Consider the following 18,780-nt stretch of genomic DNA (forward strand, 5'->3'; position numbering starts at 1 on the left):
TAACAATTTTCAAAGATAGAAGTTACTACTGTTAGTAATGTTTTTTGATGTCGCAGCATGATTCACAAATCCAAAAATGTAATATGCTTTATCCAGTGGTGTTGGGAGGAGGGGCTGAAGCCCCGAGTGGGTCCCCAAAAAGCCCCAGGTCTCGGGCATGCACAGTTCTGTTATTAGCCCTGAGCGGGGCCCGATCTGACCCCGAGCACTGCTGAGTGACATAGCAGGTCCTGCCTTCTTGAACCTGCAGCACCTATGATGGACATCCCACTGGTCCAAGGCCGGGATGTGTGACATCCATCATAGGTGCTGCAGGCTCCAGAAGGCGGGAACAATGCGGCCGCTGTGCCACTGTGAGAAGATCCCCACTCGGCGCTCGGGCAGCTCTCCTGTCCTGGCTCTGGCTCTAGTTGCCTGGAGTGCCTGCTGTCTAATCTACTGTGATGGTTGCGCTGCATACTACGGCTGAGCTGCAGGAGGAGGTCACGTCACCTGAAGTCTGGTCAGTGTATGTAGTGTGTGTCAGGTAGGTCACCGTATATTAGGTAGGTCAGTGTATGTTAGGTAGTTGAGTGCAGGTCGTGTATGTTAGGTAGGTCAGTGTATGTCGTGTAGGTGACGGGCTCGGACTTTGGGCTGAAGGCCCTGGTCGTTTTGCCACCTAGCAACGCCCCTGGCTTTATCTGTCCAGTTAAGCTGCACTGAGGGGAAAAAAGTATTTGATCCCCTTCTGATTTTGTACATTTGCCCACTGACAAAGAAATGATCAGTCTAATTTTAATGGTAGGTTTATTTTAACAGTGAGAGACAGAATAACAGCTAAAGTATCCAGAAAACGCATTTAAAAAAGTTATAAATTGATTTGCATTTTAAAGAGAGAAATCATTATCAAATAAGTATTTGATCCCCTATCAATCAGCAAGATTTTTGGCTCCCATATGTCTTCTGTACAGGTAACGAGCTGAGATTAGGAGCTGTGATACATTACAATCAACATTATTTATTCCCTTTTGTATCATTTTTAAATCTTATGTTCGTATAAGCACAAGGAGAATTTAGAACATGGTACAATATGTACAACATATTGTAGTATTTACAAAAAAAAAAACAAAAACTTTTTTTAATTGATTCACTGGTGTTAGAGCTGTAAAAATCATTTCTCAATAGTTTGCTTGTCTAGGTCTGAGAGATAAATCTCCTTATGGTTCTACTGTGAAAGTCATCTGACTGCCAATAAAAAGCAGAATTGGGTAAAAGGAGAACTGAGCAGCATGACATGTACTGCATATATAATGCATATAAATACAGGCATTCATTTGTACCCCACAGTAAAACATTGTCAAGCCGGTCACGGTCAGGTCACATAGATTGTGTAACTTAAAATTCGTGACAAAAAAGGGTTGGATTGGGTGGAGTTTCTATAACCTGTGCAATGGTTAGATTTCATCAAGAGTCCTATTGCTAAAGTGTTTCAAAGTCTACGAACAACTGCAGCTTCTGCCTAGTACCCATTACAGACCCCTGGACTGCTGACGAACAACAATCTCATCATGCCTATTTTCACCTTGTACACCAACGTATGCCAGAGTGCTGTACCTCCATCTCTGATGTCTGACCTGTGCCTTTTGCTTGAAAAGGCCATGGATGTGCCAGCCAAGGTAAATGCTGTACGCCATGTCCTTAGAGGTCATTGTACTTTCTTTATTATATAGTTCTAGGGAGTATGTGTGTCATGGGTTTTTATTCTGTAGTTGCTGTTTTACAAAACCTAATTAAATTTGACTTTTTGAATGATATACATTCCTTTTTTACATATATATTTTTTTTCAAATAAAACCCACACTGAATCGGTTTATAGATATTTTGTTATACATATGGAGAGCTTGAGACATATATCAGCATATAGCAGAGACATACCTGGCATTGGTTATTTAGAAAAAATGTCCAAAGTTTGAAATGTGATAAAGTAACTTTGCTTTACAATGTGTGAACAATTGCCTTTGATTTCATGGAAATAACCATGATAAATCAAAGGGAATAGAATAATTCCACCATAAAGTTCTGTGCATGTCAGTAATATTTTTATTTTCATCCAAGTATTTACTAGCTAAACTGTTTCTGAATGATGGAACCCTTTTAATCAAATCATTTTCATACTGATTAGGGTTGCATCTATACCACTTCTTTTTTAAGACTGAGTACAAGTACCGATACTTTTTTCAAGTACTCGCTGATACCAATTACCGATACTATTTTTTAAATGTCATGTGACAGTGGCACATGTGTCAGTATTTTTTTTTATTTTTATTTTAGAACAGAGTGTGGATTTTTTTATAATTTTTTTTTTTTTTTTTTTACAATGCTTTCTTTTTTGGGGAGGGGGAGTGTACGGTGTCAGTGTTTATTTTTTATTTTTTTTACAATTTTTAACTTTGAAATATTTATTACAAACAGAGATACAGTAAGGTGAACATGAGATTATCCTCCACCGAACATCAACACACCGGGCCTCTTACCAAAGAAAATGGACCACTGAATTAAAGGTGGTCAAACATGCATGATATATCCACAGCGCCACGGAACCACTTCAGCTGGATCATAGGAGGCTGGATCTTGTAGTCCCACTCAATGGTAATTCATAGGTACATGCATAGGATACAAGAAAGCACCTCCTCCATGGTGTAGTATTTAAAACCAAGGTTAATTTTTTGCTTATAAAAAGCCAGGATACTCACATTTTCAAAAGTTGCAATTCTTCTTTATATAGGAGGGGGGCAAGATAAGAACGCCCCTTCCCCGTGCACTCCAAGCCTCTCTCTCATCCACAGGAAGCGGAACCTCGTCATAACCGGATGTTTAAACCACATATTTTGGGAGACCAGATAAGAAATATATAAAATATACTAATCCGGTTTCTGAAGGGATGGTAGGAGAAAAAGAACCCGGCCAAGTTGGAAACAAAAGTAATAGATAAAAGTGGAAGTAATCAAAACATCCACAAATTGAAAATCAGTTGCTAAAATTAGCAAACGGCTTATCAAAGGCTGGCTATGAGATAAAAGCAATGCTGCCATCTAGTGGTTGGAAACAGATAGTACAGAAAATGCAAATGTATAAAAATTACATGGAGAAAATCTAACCAAAAAAAATTAAAAAAGGAAGAATAATCTAGGGATTCAGCTATTGTTGATAAAGGCATTAACATCCCATTCTACGTTTAAGCCAAATGGTCTATAAGATTTTAAACAAAAATCCACCAGGTCTCCATCTTTGAGTAGAGACTAGGGCATCTGTGGGTTACAGCAACGGTTTCTTCTCCATCTCCTCGACTTTGCTATGAGCCACAACTATTTTTGGCACCTACTATCTGCAAGGTATAGGAGTGGCGATGGGTGCCAAGTTTACGCCCAGTAGGGCCAATCTTTTTATGGCCAAGTGGGAGAAGGACATCATCTATGGTCAACAGAAGACTGAGTTGATGACGTCCTCCTCCTATGGGAGGGAGATCGTGCTTCTTTGGAGCTTTTCATTGGTGAGCTTAACACCAATGATCGAGGCATTGTTCTCCAATATGAGGCCAGCACCTCTTATACATTTTTTGGACCTGGAAATTAGAGTACAAGACGATAGGCTCCTTACATCTACATACTTTAAACACATGGATAGGAATGGCTACATAGGGACAGACAGTTGCCATCATGAGTCCTGGCTCGGGTCTGTCCCTATGAGCCAATTCCTCAGATTGAGGAGGAACTGTTCCTTGCAGGAGGACTATCTCAGAGAGGCGGAGTTCTTGAAATCTCGCTACAGAAGGGCTATGCAGTCAGTGATCTGGACCGGATCATAACTGATGTTGCCTAAAGTGATAGAGATGATTTATTAAAAGCTAAAATAAGAGATGATGGTGGACAACTCTTTTCTCGTTTTATACCACTTATTCAAACCAACATTTTTTGATTAAAAAGATCTTTAGAAAATACTGGGGTGTCCTAAAAAAAGACAGATTACTAGGTCCTTTGCTCCCGGGACAACCCATGGTCACCTATAGTAATGCCCCCCCAGAGACTTCAGATAGCCCCAAATGTAATTTGTCCTCCAGTAAGACCATCCATGTTTCTTTGGAGATTTTAAGGGCTATTATCAGTGCAGAAACTGTGAGGTTTGCCAACATAACTGTCTTAGGGAGAGAAAGTATCTCTCCTTTAGTTGTGTCACTGGTCGAACATATGATGTAGGCTCTTTCATCACGTGTTCGACCAAGAACGTGGTTTATTTGATTACGTGCCCTTGCGGCCTATATTATGTGGGTCCCACTATTCGCAAGTTGGAAACTAGGCTCAAGGAGCATTTGGCGAATATTCGCAAAGGTTTTTTGAACCACAGTTTATCCAAACATTACTCTTTGTGCCATGATAAGAACTTAAAGTGTACATCTTTCATGGCTATAGACAAGTTTGACCCTCATTGGAAGGGCAGCCATATTAGGCGAGAGATTTCAAAGATGGAGACCTGGTGGATTTTTTTGTTTAAAATCTTATAGACCATTTGGCTTAAACATAGAATGGGATGTTAATGCCTTTATCAATAATAGCTGAATCCCTAGATTATTCTTCCTTTTTTATATTTTTTAAAAATGTTTTGTTGGTTAGGTTTTCTCCATGTAATTTTTATACATTTGCATTTTCTGTACAATCTGTTTGCAACCACTAGATGGCAGCATTGCTTTTATCTCAAAGTCAGCCTTTGATAAGCTGTTTGCTAATTTTAGCAACTAATTTTCAATTTGTGAATGTTTTGATTACTTTCATTTTTATCTATTACTTTTGTTTCCAACTTGGCCTGGTTCTTTTTCTTCTACCCTCCCTTCAGAAACCGGATTAGTATATTTTATATATTGCTTATCTGGTCTCCCAAAACATTGCAGCCGTAGGTGTGTTTTAGCCATGTAAGTCTAAACTGTGGTGTAAACATCCGCTTGTGACGAGGTTCCGCTTCCTGTGGTTGAGAGAGGCTTGGAGTGCAGGGGGAAGGGGCGTTCTTATCCCGCCCTCCCTCCTATATAAAGAGGATATGAAGAGCCTTGACCATGCCCTGATGACATTCCTATTGGACGAAACGCAGGATAGGGTGGAGCTCTGACATCACAACACTGTAACGTGCCGACTGCATCTTTGTGGGTGGAAACATCTGCTATCCATGACTAATTGCAACTTTTGATTTGCCTGTTTTTATTTCCCAAAATGTGAGTACCCTGGCTTTTTATAAGAAATAAATTTACCTTGGCTTTAAATACTACACCATGAGGAGTTGCTTTCTTGTATCCTATGCATGTACCTATGAATTACCATTGAGTGGGACTACAAGATCCAGCCTTCTATGATCCAATTGAAGTGGTTTTGTGGCGCTGTGGATCTATCATGCTTGTTTGACCACCTGTAATTCAGTGGTCCATTTTCTTTGGTAAGAGGCCCAGTGTGTTGATCGGTGGAGTATAATCTCATGTTCACTTTATTGTATCTGTCTGCACCTTGGGTGGTTCCAGTATTTCCCCTGAACAAAGACTCTGTTTTAATACCATGGACTCTTATTTTATAATTTGATGCTTCTAGCGCTGCATATATTTAACCTTTATGCTTTTTATTGTCAGCATGCAATTTATGTCAGCTGCTTTATTATTGTTAGCGCAATGATTCATTTTGAATTTGATGTTTCAGTTATGAAGGGACAGAGTCAGTGACTCTGTCCATTCAGAAAAGGAAGGAGCCGGTAAATGACAGATTTACCGGCTCCTTCCTCCGCTCTCCATTCTGAAAGATCTGGGACATGGGGGGACCGGAGGAGCGCACGGACAGTCGGGGAGAACACGGGGGACCCAGAGGATGGCACAGTGGGGGACCCAGAGGATGGCACAGTGGGGGACCCGAGGACGAAACGGATTGGGACCTGGAGCAGGACACTAAGAGCCGGGGAGGATGTAGGGGGACCCAGAGTATGACACAGAAGGGACACAAGGATGAATCGGATCAGAACCCGGAGCAGGACACTGGGAGCACAGATGGGGACCCAGAGAAGGACCCGAGGGGGACAGCTGGGGTGATCGGTGCGACGGTGGGGGCAGTTACAAGCACCGATCTCCCTGACAGCCACAGGAGGGAGAGGAGGAAAAGCAGCTGTCAAAAAAGCTATACAGGGAGATCAGGGATTGTAACTGCCCCCAGCAATCATCCCTGAGGCTGCCCAAGTATCGGGTAAAGAATTGGAGCATTTGCACGAGTGCAAATGCTAGGCATCTGCACCAATACAGATACTAGTATCGGTGGAACCCTAATACTGATCGATCTTGTAGTGTGTGTGTGTGTGTGTACATCATTAGCTCCTAATGCCCTTTAGAATAACAAACTTTGTAGTGTGAGAGCCATCCTAAGCAATCCCCTTAATTAACAGCCAATGAAGAAGGTCCTCATAGTCCTATATATAGCTGTTGGTAAATCTTGGCTAGGTTCACACTTGAGAATCTACATTTTCGTTAATTTGTTTGTACTTTTTTATGGGTGTTTGATGCGTTTTTTATGCATTTTTTTCATAGACAATAATGGAATTCCTTGTGTCATGTATTGCAGGATGGCCGAAGTGTAACAAATCACATAGATGTCAATAGGGAAGCAGATCCTGACCATACACATAACAATATACTTTTACACATAACTATAATTTCAATGAAAACATTGCGTCTTTTAGAAACCGGTTGTAGTGCATGATTTGAAACCTAAATCTGGCGTTTAACCCTTAAAGTGACCCTTTTAATGGAAAGGTAAATGTATTGCCTCTACTATTATAGGCTGCATTGTGTGTAGAAGTGACCATGTGGTCTTCCAGAAATTCAGTGTACTGAATATCTTCATTATTGCTCAGACATTCATTTTAATCTTAATCCTTAACACTTGAAGCCCAATCCAGGATCGATTTTCCCTCTAACTGAATCATTTACAATATGTTTCTTAAAAAAAAAAAATCTACTGCATTAATTTTACCATCAAACACTTACTCTTTGAGATATGCTGTATTTTATTTCTTTGAGGTCTTTGTTATGTGCAGATTCATTTTATATCCTCTGGAGTAGACATGTGCAGAATGAAAAAATTTGTTTTTGATTTGTTAATTAAATAAATTTGTTTAGTTAAATTTGTTTAATTCGTTTAGTTTAGTTTATTCATTTTCCAATCAGTTTTGAATATTTTTTGAATTTCCAAAGAGCATAAAATAGAATAAAAAATAAAGGAATAGAACACAAAAGAATATAATAGAGTAAAACAGAACAAAATAGGATAGAAAATAAAAAGAATAGAAAGGAATAGAATAAACACATAGAATAAAATAGATTCTAACCATCTTCTGAAGCTCGAATCGAAAAAAAATATAATTAAAAAAAAAATAGAATAGAAATAATATAACCATTTTCCAAAATTCAAATAGAATCAATTTGAATAGACAAGAATAGAGTAGCATATAAAATAAAACAATAGTATAGAAATAAACAGAATAGAATAGAATGAATATAACTACCAACCATTTCAAATAGAATAAATTTGAATAGAAAAAAAATGAATACAATAAACAAAAAACGAATATTATTAAATAATAGAATATAACCATTTTCCAAAATTCAAATAGAATCTATTCAAATTTGAATAGATTCTATTTGAATTTTGGAAAATGGTTATATTCTTTCTATTCTGATCTATTCTATTCTATTCTATTGTTTTTTTAATTATATATTTTTTTTATTTGTTTTATCCTATTTTTTTTCTATTAAAATGTATTCTATTTGAAATTCGAATTTCAGAAGATGGTTATTATTATTCTTTCTATTCTATTCAGTTTTTTCTATACTATTCTGTTATTTTCTATTCTATTATTTTCTATTCAAATTGATTCTATTTGAATTTTGGGAAACGTTTATATTCTTTCTATTGTTTTTTTTTTTTTTTTAATTCTATTCCTTTTTATTCTATTAGTCTATTTTATTTCTTTTTTTTTTTCTATTCTATTCTTTTCTTATGTATTCAAATTTAGATTCTATTTGAAATTCAAATTTTAGAAGATGGTTATATTCTTTCTATGTTATTCTATTCTATTTGTTGCTATATTTTAGTCTATTCTGTTCTTTTATTTTCTATTAAATTTTGTTCTGTTCTACTCTATTATATTCTATTTTTTTATTTTCTGTTATATTCTTTTCTAGTCTATTTTTTCCATTCTATTCCTTTATTTTCTATTCTATTCTCTTTGGAAATTGTAAAACTATTTGAAAATGACTGGAATTTGAAAATGACTGGAATTTGAAAATGATTTGAATTCAAATTTCATCCAAATTTTTTTCCCGTTATTTCAGATTTGTTTAAATTCGGTACTATTGTAATTTGGAAATTTGGGGGTCACCAAAGAAATTCCCTTAATTTATAGGGATTTTCTTTTACATCCCATTTGGCTACGGAACAGGAAGTGAAGGGAAATATCCACAATGTGATACAGAAGGTGAAAAAAATTAAAATTATCTGACGGGTTATAACCCTCCCTTACTCTATCCAAAAATGAAAAAAAAAAGTTTTGCCTATAGTTCTACTTTAACATGTTTCACCTTTTGTTCACTGAACATTCCTATGTATTTTTTGTCTTTGTAGCACTTTGTTATATCAATTCACACTGATCAGCAGATGACGTTTGGGAATACATCGGATCCTTGTGCTGTGTGCTCATTGCACAGCATTGGAAAGCTTGGAGATCCACATAATGAAAATTACTCCAAGCTTCTGTGTGACATTCTGAATAAAAAGCTGCACATACCTCCCGAGAGGCAAGTCTACATTTTTTTTTTTCTAATTAATGAAGAGGGTAGTTATTAATGTGCTTAATGCCTTACCTCTCAGGCCAAGTATTTAACCACCTCAAAATTGGGCACTTTCACCCCCTTCCTGCCCAGGCCAATTTTCAGCTTTCAGAGCTTCACGTTTTGAATGAGAATTACTCAGTCACGTAACACTGTACCCAATTTTTTATCATTTGTTTTCACACAAATAGAGCTTTCTTTTGGTGGTATTTATTCACCACTGGGTTTTTTATTTTTTGCGCTACAAATGAAAAAAAGACCGAAAATTTTGAAGAAAAAAATAGTTTCTTAGTTTCTGCTTCTATAAAATTTTGCAAATAAGTAATCTGTCTTTATACATTTTAACCAAAATTTATACTGCTACATTACTTTAGTAAAAAGAACCCAAATCGGTGTATATTATTTGATCTGTTACAACCAAAAACATAAATGTATTTTATTGGGATTTTATGTGATAGACCAACACAAAGTGGCACATAATTGTCAAGTGGAAGGAAAATGATAAATGGTTTTACGTTTTTGTTTTTTTTTTTACAAATGTGTGAAAAGTGTGGTGTGCATTTGTACTCAGCCCCCTTTACTCTGATACTCCTAACTAAAATCTACTGGAACCAATTGACTTCAGAAGTCACCTTATTAGTAAATAGAGTCCACCTGTAATTTAATCTCAGTATAAATACAGCTGTTCTGTGAAGCTCTGAGTTTGTTAGAGAACCTTATTGAACAAACAGCATCATGCAGGCCACGGAACTTACCAGACAGGTCAGGGATAAAGATGTAGAGAAGCTTAAAGCAGGGTTAGGTTATCAAAAAAATACCCCAAGCTTTGAACATCTCACAGAGCACTGTTCAATCCATCATCTGAAAATGGAAAGAGTATGGCACAACTGCAAACCTACCAAGACATGGCCATCCACCTAAACTGACAGGCTGAGCAAAGAGAGCATTAATCAGAGAAGCAGCCAAGAGGCTCATGGTAACTCTGGGGGAGCTGCAGAGATCCACAGCTCAGGTGGGAGAATCTGTCCACAGGACAACTATTAGTTGTGCAATCCACAAATCTGGCCTTTATGGAAGAGTGGCAAGAAAGCCATTGTTGAAATAAAGCCATAACAAGTTCCATTTCCAGTTTGCGAGAAGCCATGTGGGGGACAAGCAAACATGTGGAAGAAGGTGCTCTGGTCAGATGAGACCAAAATTGAACCTTTGGCCTAAAAGCAAAATGCTGTGTGGTGGAAAACTAACACTGCACATCACCCTGACAGCACCATGTTGTGGGGATGCTTTTCTTCAGCAGGGACAGGGAAGCTGGTCAGAGTTGCTGGGAAGATGGATGGAGCCAAATACAGGGCAATCTTATGCCGCGTGCACACGATCGGACTTTCTGGCATACTTGGTCAGGCACACTTTCTGATGGACTTTGTCCGCCAGGTGCGCCGGACTTTAAAACGGACGGACTTGCCCACACACGACCGGACTTTCCGGCGGGCTAAGTCCGCCCGTCTTTCTGACGGACATTCGCCGGAGTTACGACGGACTTTCAGAATGAACGGACTTGCCCACACATGGACAAGTCCGTTCATTTTGAACGTGACTCAGGTGCAACGGGACTAGAAAAGGAAGTCAGTCTTGCCGCTTTTATCGGCGAGATTGACACCTTGCGAGCCCCGTCGCGGGTCATACCAGGCCCTTAGGTCTAGTATGGATTTTAAAGGGAAGCCCCCTACGCCGAAAAAACGGCGTGGGGTCCCCCCTAAAATCCATACCAGACCCCGATCCGAGCACGCAACCCGGCCGGTCAGGAAAGGGGGTGGGGACGAGCGAGCGGGCCCCCCCTCCTGAACCGTACCAGGCCGCATGCCCTCAACATGGGGGGGGTGGGTGCTTTGGGGGAGGGGGGGCCCTGCGGGGCCCCCCCTCCCCCAAAGCACCTTGTCCCCATGTTGATGAGGACAAGGGCCTCTTCCCGACAACCCTGGCCGTTGGTTGTCGGGGTCTGCGGGCGGGGGGCTTATCGGAATCCGGGAGCCCCCTATAATAAGACGGCCCCCAAATCCCGGCCCCCCACCCTATGTGAATGAGTATGGGGTACATGGTACCCCTACCCATTCACCTAGGGAAAAAATCTCAATAATAAAACATACCACACAGGTTTTAAAAATAATTTATTAAACAGCTCCGGGGGGGTCTTCCTCCGGCTTCGGGGGTCCCTCCGGTTCCTCTTCTCCCGGTGTTCCAGTTCTTCGGCCGGCTCCTCCGCTGTCTTCAGGCCGCTCTCTTGCCAGCGGAGGTCCGGACTTCTGGGCTTCTTGTCTTCTTCCCTCTTCTCCAGATGTTGACACGACGCTCTCTCCGGCTAGACTGCTCTCTGAGGGCTCCATTATGACTTATATAGGCGGAGACCCCGCCCCCTTATGATGTCACAGTCCCTGGGCATGCTGGGACTGTGACGTTTTAGGGGGCGTGGTCAACATCACTTGGTGACCATGCCCCCTAAAATGTCACAGTCCCAGCATGCCCAGGGACTGTGACATAAGGGGGCGGGGTCTCTGCCTATATAAGTCACAACGGAGCCCTCAGAGAGCAGTCCAGCTGGAGAGAGCGTCGTGTCAACATCTGGAGAAGAGAAGAGGGAAGAAGCCAAGAAGCCCAGAAGTCCGGACCTCCGCTGGCAAGAGAGCGGCCTGAAGACAGCGGAGGAGCCGGCCGAAGAACTGGAATACCGGGAGAAGAGGAACCGGAGGGAACCCCGAAGCCGGAGGAAGACCCCCCCCCCCGGAGCTGTTTAATAAATTATTTTAAAAACCTGTGTAGTGTGTTTTATTATTGACACTTTTTCCCTAGGTGAATGGGTAGGGGTACCACGTACCCCATACTCATTCACATAGGGTGGGGGGGCCGGGATCTGGGGGCCCTCTTATTATAGGGGGCTCCCGGATTCCGATAAGCCCCTCGCCCGCAGACCCCGACAACCAATGGCCAAGGTTGTTGGGAAGAGGCCCTTGTCCTCATCAACATGGGGACAAGGTGCCTTGGGGTGGGGGAGCCCCGCAGGGCACCCACCCCCCATGTTGAGGGCATGCAGCCTGGTACGGTTCAGGAGGGGGGGGCGCTCGCTTGTTCCCACCCCCTTTCCTGACCAGCCGGGCTGCGTGCTCGGATTGGGGTCTGGTATGGATTTTAGGGGGAACCCCATGCCGTTTTTTCGGCGTAGGGGCTTCCCTTTATAATCCATACCAGACCTAAGGGCCTGGTATGCCCCGCGCTCGCTGCAATAGGAAAATTTGTTTTTCCTATTGCAGCGAGCGCAAAATGCAATACCCTGCCCTCGCGTCGTATCTGGTCCGTTGGACCAGCATACACACGAGCGGGCTTCCTGTTGGACCAGCACACAGACGAGCAGACTTTGCGCCAGAAACTGAGTCCGATGGAAAGATTTAAAACTTGTTTCAAATCTAGGTCCGATGGGCTTTTGGGAAAAAGTCCGCCGGAAAAGTCCGCCGGAGCCTACACACGGTTGGATTGTTCGGCGGACTCTGGTCCGCCGGACCAAGTATGCCGGAAAGTCCGACCGTGTGTACACGGCATTAGAATAAAACCTGTTAAAGTCTACAAAAGACTTGAGACTGGGACGGAGGTTCACCTTCCAGCAGGACAACGACCCTAAACATACAGCCAAAGCTACAATGGAATGGTTTAGATCAAGGCATATCCATGTGTTAGAATAGCCCAGTCAAAGTTCAGACCTAAATCCAATTGAGAATCTGTGACAAGATTTGAAATTTGCTGTTCACAGATACTCTCCATTCAATCTGACAGAGCTTGAGCTATTTTGCAAAGAAGAATGGGCAAAAATGTCACTCTCTAGATGTGCAAAGCTGGTAGAGACATACCCAAATAGATTTGCAGCTGTAATTGCAGCGAAAGGTGGTTCTACAAAGTAATGACTCAGGGGGGCTAAATACAAATGCACGCCACACTTTTCACATATTTTATTTGTAAGAAATTTTGACAACCATTTATCATTTTCCTTCTAGAACAAGAACGTGAGAATAAGTTTTCACGCATTTTGCGCAAAAATGCATGAGTGCACACAAAAATGTGCATTCTCAGATCTTTCTTGATGGTGACAACAGTGGACCATGCCTGTGCTGTTTGTCTTGGCATAGCCACTTGTACAGGGCTGTCTTTTGCAGGGCAAACAGGGCACTTGCCCAGGGCCCAATCTTTGTTGGGGGGCCCAAAGCATTGAGCCCGCGTTACCTGTGAATTGGGGCCCCAATGACAGCTTTGCAGAGCACACAGAGGACACTGGAAGCTGTATTCCCGAGCTAGCCAGCAGAGAGGGGAGGGGGGCAGGGCTGGGAGTTCCACTGATGCTCTGACCCTGCCCCATGCAGCCTGTATGCTCGAAACAGAGTGGCTGTAGTGAGAACAGTGATCGAAATTGGGAGCGTCAGTGGAGCTCCCGGCTCTCCCCCTCTAAACTGGCTGGGGAATACAGAGGTCTGGGGGCGGGGCCAGGAGCACCACTGATGCTCTAACCCTGCCCCATGCCTGTATGCTCAGGGAGGAGCTGTTGTAGTGAGAGCAGAGAGTGGAAGCCCCGCACCCGGACCTCTGGCTGTGTGCAGTTTGCTTGGATGGCCAGGTATGTCCCTACACCCATAAAATGCCTGACTGCTGAAACTCTGAGCTGTGTTATTCTGTATAACTGTAAAGCTGTGCATTGCTGAAAGTTCTGACCATCTCCTGTATAATGTCTGCAGTCTTAAATTTGTCTCCTGTAGCATGTCCGCAGTCTCTGTCTCCTGTAGCATGTTCGCAGTCTCTGATTGTCTCCTGTATAATGTCCGCAGTATCTGATTGTCACCTGTAGCATGTCCACAGTCTCTGTCACCTGTAGCATGTCCGCAGTCTCTGTCACCTGTAGCATGTCCGCAGTCTCTGTCACCTGTAGCATGTCCGCAGTCTCTGATTGTCTCCTGTAGCATGTCCGCAGTCTCTGATGCTCTCCTGCAGTATATTTGCAGTCTCTGACCCTTTCCTGTAGTATGTTTATTAATGTGCCGCTTTACTTGCTCAATTATTTGGAATTGCTCCAGTGCTCAGTGAGTGGTAAAGATGTTCTGTAACCCCTAGCAACCAATAAATGAGCACTAATAATGTACAGTAACCTCTAGCAACCAATCAGAAAGCAGAAATGATGTGTTGTAACCTTTAGCAACCAGCCAGTGAGCGGTAAGGAAAATTAACCTCTGGCAGCCAATTGCAATTGGCCACCTGCTATTTTTTGTATGTCTCAGAATGAAGGGGGGCGGGCCCCAAGAAAATGTTTGCCCAGGGCCCTATCAATATCAAAAACTGCCCTGCACTTGTAGCAGGAGAATTGTTGGGAAACAGGGATTATTGTAATAAAAGCTACATTTTTAAAAATATTAAAAATTACTTTTAAATGCCATTAACATACTAAAGCATATATGAGAATTTAATAATGTAGTCCAATTTTACTTTTATCAACCAAGAAATAGGGATGACACCTCCCAGCTTTTCTGTATAGCAGAAGTGTGTAAATCACAGGACTGGCTGAACACAGTTATACCTCAATACTATCTGAAATGGCAGAAAGCGACACTTTTAAGTACAAACTGTCCAGGCAAAGTAAACACTTCTGATGCTTCCCCAGTCTGGAAAGCCTGAATAAATCCTCAAAAAATATTTAGCTCTCTGGTGCTTTTTTACAGTTTAGCTTTTAATATATATACAAGAATTAAAAAATCAATGCAATCATGTAGAGTTTCATAAAAAAAAAAGAGTGCAAACATTTCGAAATAGAAAGGACTAGGGAAGAATCTTGGCTAATTCCATCGATTTTAATATGTGTTTTAATGTGGTAATTTAGATTTGTTTTCATATGAATTAATAACACTCTGTTAATTCTTTTCTTAGGATTTACATCAATTTTGTGCAAGTGAAGAGTGGTAATGTTGGTTGGAATAGTATTACTATGGCGAAAGTCGACTTGTGATATGCCGGACAGATGCTGTTCTTTCCTCCAAACCTCATTGTTTATTACCATGCTAATGCCTTGCTGTCCTGTTGAATAAACTGCACTGATTGGCACAAATATCAGTTGTGTTAAGGTTTATATTAAAAACCATTGTATGAAAATTTTTGAAGGGTCAGAATGCAAAAAAATATAATAGGCATGGCTTGTTTGTAAAGGAAAGTGTCTTTAAAGAGAATGTTGTTTATCATATAGGTATGTAGCAGTCTCCCCGACCTCCAAGGGCCTGATGGTGACCCCCAGACCAGGGAGAACTGACATTCCTCCTCAGGGTGCAGGTTACTAGGCATAGTGGGTGTGGTGCAAGATGGAAAGATTGGGCGCCAGTCACTTTTTGTAAAAATGAACAAAGTTTATTTCTCTTAACAGGAACGGTGGGAGAGAGGGTTAGGGCACAGGACACCCTTAGGCAATTGCAATAGCAATTAAGCCAAACTCTGTAGTCAAAAATAAAACTAGGTAGACAGTAATACAGATAAAGGGCCTTTAAGCTGAATGCAGCAATCTATCTTGTAGCAACTGCAGTCTCCTATAGCAACAACTACTCTTACAGTATCCTACTGTAGATCTTCCAGCTTAAAGCTGGTTGTATACCCCTTTTTTTTTTTTTACATTTTTACCTACAGGTAAGCCTATAATAAGGCTTACCCGTAGGTAAAATCTCCTAAACCTACACGCATGCACGGGACTGACATCATTGCGGCTCTGGCCACTCCCAGCGCCGGAGCCATGAACCCAGAAGAAATGCCAAGGGGAAAATGTCAGCTCCCTTTGGAGGTGACCGGGATGCGACGTTTCCTTCTAAGGTAAGTATTTCATAATGAGCTAGTATGCGGTGCATACTAGCTCATTATGCCTTTGCCTTACGGGGTTTTTTTTTTTTTTTGGTTTTGTTTGCGGGTATACAACTGCTTTTACTCAAAGTATCCCACTGTAGATCCTTAAGCTCAGTTCGCCTTCTCTCACTAGACTTCTTGAACTCTCAGCTACCTGCTGGATCCCTCAAGCTTCACCCACAGCTAACCACTGTACTTATCTTCAAGCTTTACTTACAGCTACCCGCCGTACTCCTTCAAGCTTTACGCACAGCTACCCACTGTCTTCCTGGATGAGTCTCCACTGAAGCTTTCCCACTTACTTCACCGTCCCTGGCTAGTCAAGCATCTGCTCTGGTACTCCTTCAGAACTTAATCCCTTCCAAAACTTGTGTCCGGTAACAGGAGTCATCCCTTTGTGGCAACTGCTTCTCCTTTACCACCGGCAATGATCAGGCTCACCTCAGGCTGAGCCTCTAACACACGTAGTTCCATCCCAGACTTCGGGCTTAACCTTTGCTGCTCCTCCTTTGCAGAACCTTGAATTACTGGATAGGCATCGCTTAGACCTAGCAGCCATTAGGACTCCAGGATAGGCTTCAGGCCTAGCAACCAGGAGCCGTTTGATACACCTCCAACCAGGCCGCAGCCCTGGGCCCTGACTTCTCCCGAATAAATAGCCTATCCCAGCATGCACACCGGCCAAAGAAACTCCTGGTGATTGGCTGAGACAACTTATTTACCCATCATCTGAATTCACTGTAATCCGTCACCCTAGTGCCAAAGGGAACAGTGCCACCTATTGACAGACGAGAGAGACTACCAATTAAACTTCGACTTAGGACAGAAATCAGTGGATCAAACTATCAATCAGCCAGGCTAGTTACCACCTAGCACAACTATATTTATTAGCAGCTGTGTTTAGGACCAGGGTGCTAGAGGTATATAAATTATCCACTGTTTGGTCATGTTACTGTAGAATGTCCAATATTTTCAGACAGACTGCACATTACTAGAGACAGCAAATTTAATCGGATGGACTGACATAGCAAACAAGTTCTCATGCCATCAAGAAAACTGCCATATTGGACAAACTGTCCTTTAACTAACCACATTGGTAGTGTTGTAGATGGCATTACTGCTACACCAAGGGGAGTGTAATTTGCCTAAATACAGGCAGGCCCACATGTCTCTCTAGCTCTGTAGAAGTGACATCACAAGTCACATGCAAACCACAGATGATATCTGGGAACAGGCTTTCCCACTCAGCCTGTAAGCAAACTATATTATTAGAGGAACGTCAGTCCCATTTTCAAAAGCTCCACCCCCTCTGGCATCATCATTACGACACATGCGCACATGTGCTGAAGGGCTCTGCTTGGCCATCAGGTCCTGACAGAGCCCTTCAGTACATCTGTGCACACACAGGAAATATCCCGCAAAATTCACAAAGGTGGAAAAGGTTTGTGACTTTCATACTAGCTGTCTTTGTACGTATGGAAGGGAGATGCGTATATGCAAGGATGTTCAGGGGAAGTCCAAGAATGTGTAGATGTACCGCAGGGCTCACTCAGGACCTGAAACTATGTGACACATCTGCCCATGTGCAGAATCCAGGAGGGGTCGTCAGGGACTTAAATATCATTCTTGCCTAGGTGAGAAATGCGGAAGTGTTGCAAAAAATCTCTTAAGCAATAAAAAAAAAAAAAAAATTATATCGGCAATATGATAGTTTAGAGCGAAGTTCTGCTGAAGTTTCTTGCTGTTGTTTTCAGGCCTCTTTTTTTGTCCTGTGCACGCTCCCGATCCTCCAATGATGTACATCACACCAACTAGTGTGCAGCGAGTAGTGCTGGTGTTTCTGGTCACATGATCCACTCTGCATACTATACAATTCCCATAGAGCTGACTTGTGTCTGCAGGTAACTGTGTAGTCCATCTCAGGAGGCTAACAGGAAAAGGTGACCATATTTACATACACAAGGGGGCATGGAAAATGAACACAGCCACCCTAGAACAGGAAGTTTGAGAATAGCATTAAAAAAAAAAAACTTTGATTTGTAAAGACAGAATGAAAGAAGAAAAAGATAGAAGGGACAGTCTACTTATGTTTAATGCCTTCCTGCCAAGTGTACACGTATACAGTATGTGGCCTCACAGAAATGAGTCTTCATCGCTCGAGCCATATATACAGTATATGCGCTGCTGTGTTTGTGCTGAGAGTGCGCTGCACAGTCATTTCTAGCACAGAGACCATTGTCAGTGACAGCTCCAGGTCTTGTACGAACAATGGGATATCAGGAGGTCCATTTCCTGATCATCTGATTGCTGTGATACGCTCTAATTAGCAATCACAGTGAACAGTCACTGCACAGCCCAACCCTGTGTTTTTTTTTTTTTTTCCTCTCTTCTTGAATGCGGAAAAAGATACATTGCATTATTTTCTCATGTGTGGGAAAAACGAATAATGACTTGGTCAGTGTCAGGGTTAAAGTTAGGGTCAAAGTTTATGCTTAGAGTCAAAGTCAGGGTTAAAGGTCAGAGTCAATGTGTTTAGGTAGGATTCAAAAAAAATCTGGGCCCTACTACCGGTACAAACAACAAATAAAATATACATATGTGGTATTGCTGAGATCGTCTGGAGCAGGAGGATTTATTTTGGGTTGTTCTTTGGTGGTAGGTTATAGCAAGAAATATACAAGTAAATTAAAAAATTTTTTTTTTTTACTATTTTGTGCCAGTTTTTCTTTGATGATAAAATAAAATAATCAGAAGATATCCATCACCATTTACCACCAAATAAGAGCCAGATTTGTCCTGAAAAAACAAGGTGTAATTCACCTGGATACATTAAGTGTTTGTAATGATATGTACAGTTTTTTACTAACACGTGTCAAAGTTGCAAAACTGTGTTTAGACATTTGAATGTTTTTTAACCACTTGCCAACCGGCTCACGCCAATATACGTTGGCAGAATGGCACGGGTGCGCAAAACAATGTACCCGTACGTC

The 18,780-nt window shown here is 41.7% G+C and overlaps 1 protein-coding gene across 1 annotated transcript; it reads left to right on the plus strand.

Moving 5' to 3' along the window:
• Nucleotides 1-1,527: 1,527 nt before the first annotated feature.
• On the plus strand, nucleotides 1,528-15,014 carry MIF (macrophage migration inhibitory factor; the record flags this gene model as incomplete). The annotated part of the gene is given in 3 exon segments (XM_073629201.1): nucleotides 1,528-1,658; nucleotides 8,682-8,854; nucleotides 14,837-15,014. Coding segments are annotated over 3 exon segments (360 nt in total). The 3' UTR covers nucleotides 14,916-15,014.
• Between the last annotated feature and the right edge of the window lie 3,766 nt (nucleotides 15,015-18,780).

Source organism: Aquarana catesbeiana, linkage group LG01, assembly GCF_042186555.1.
Source record: "Aquarana catesbeiana isolate 2022-GZ linkage group LG01, ASM4218655v1, whole genome shotgun sequence".
NCBI classification, from domain to species: domain Eukaryota; kingdom Metazoa; phylum Chordata; class Amphibia; order Anura; family Ranidae; genus Aquarana; species Aquarana catesbeiana.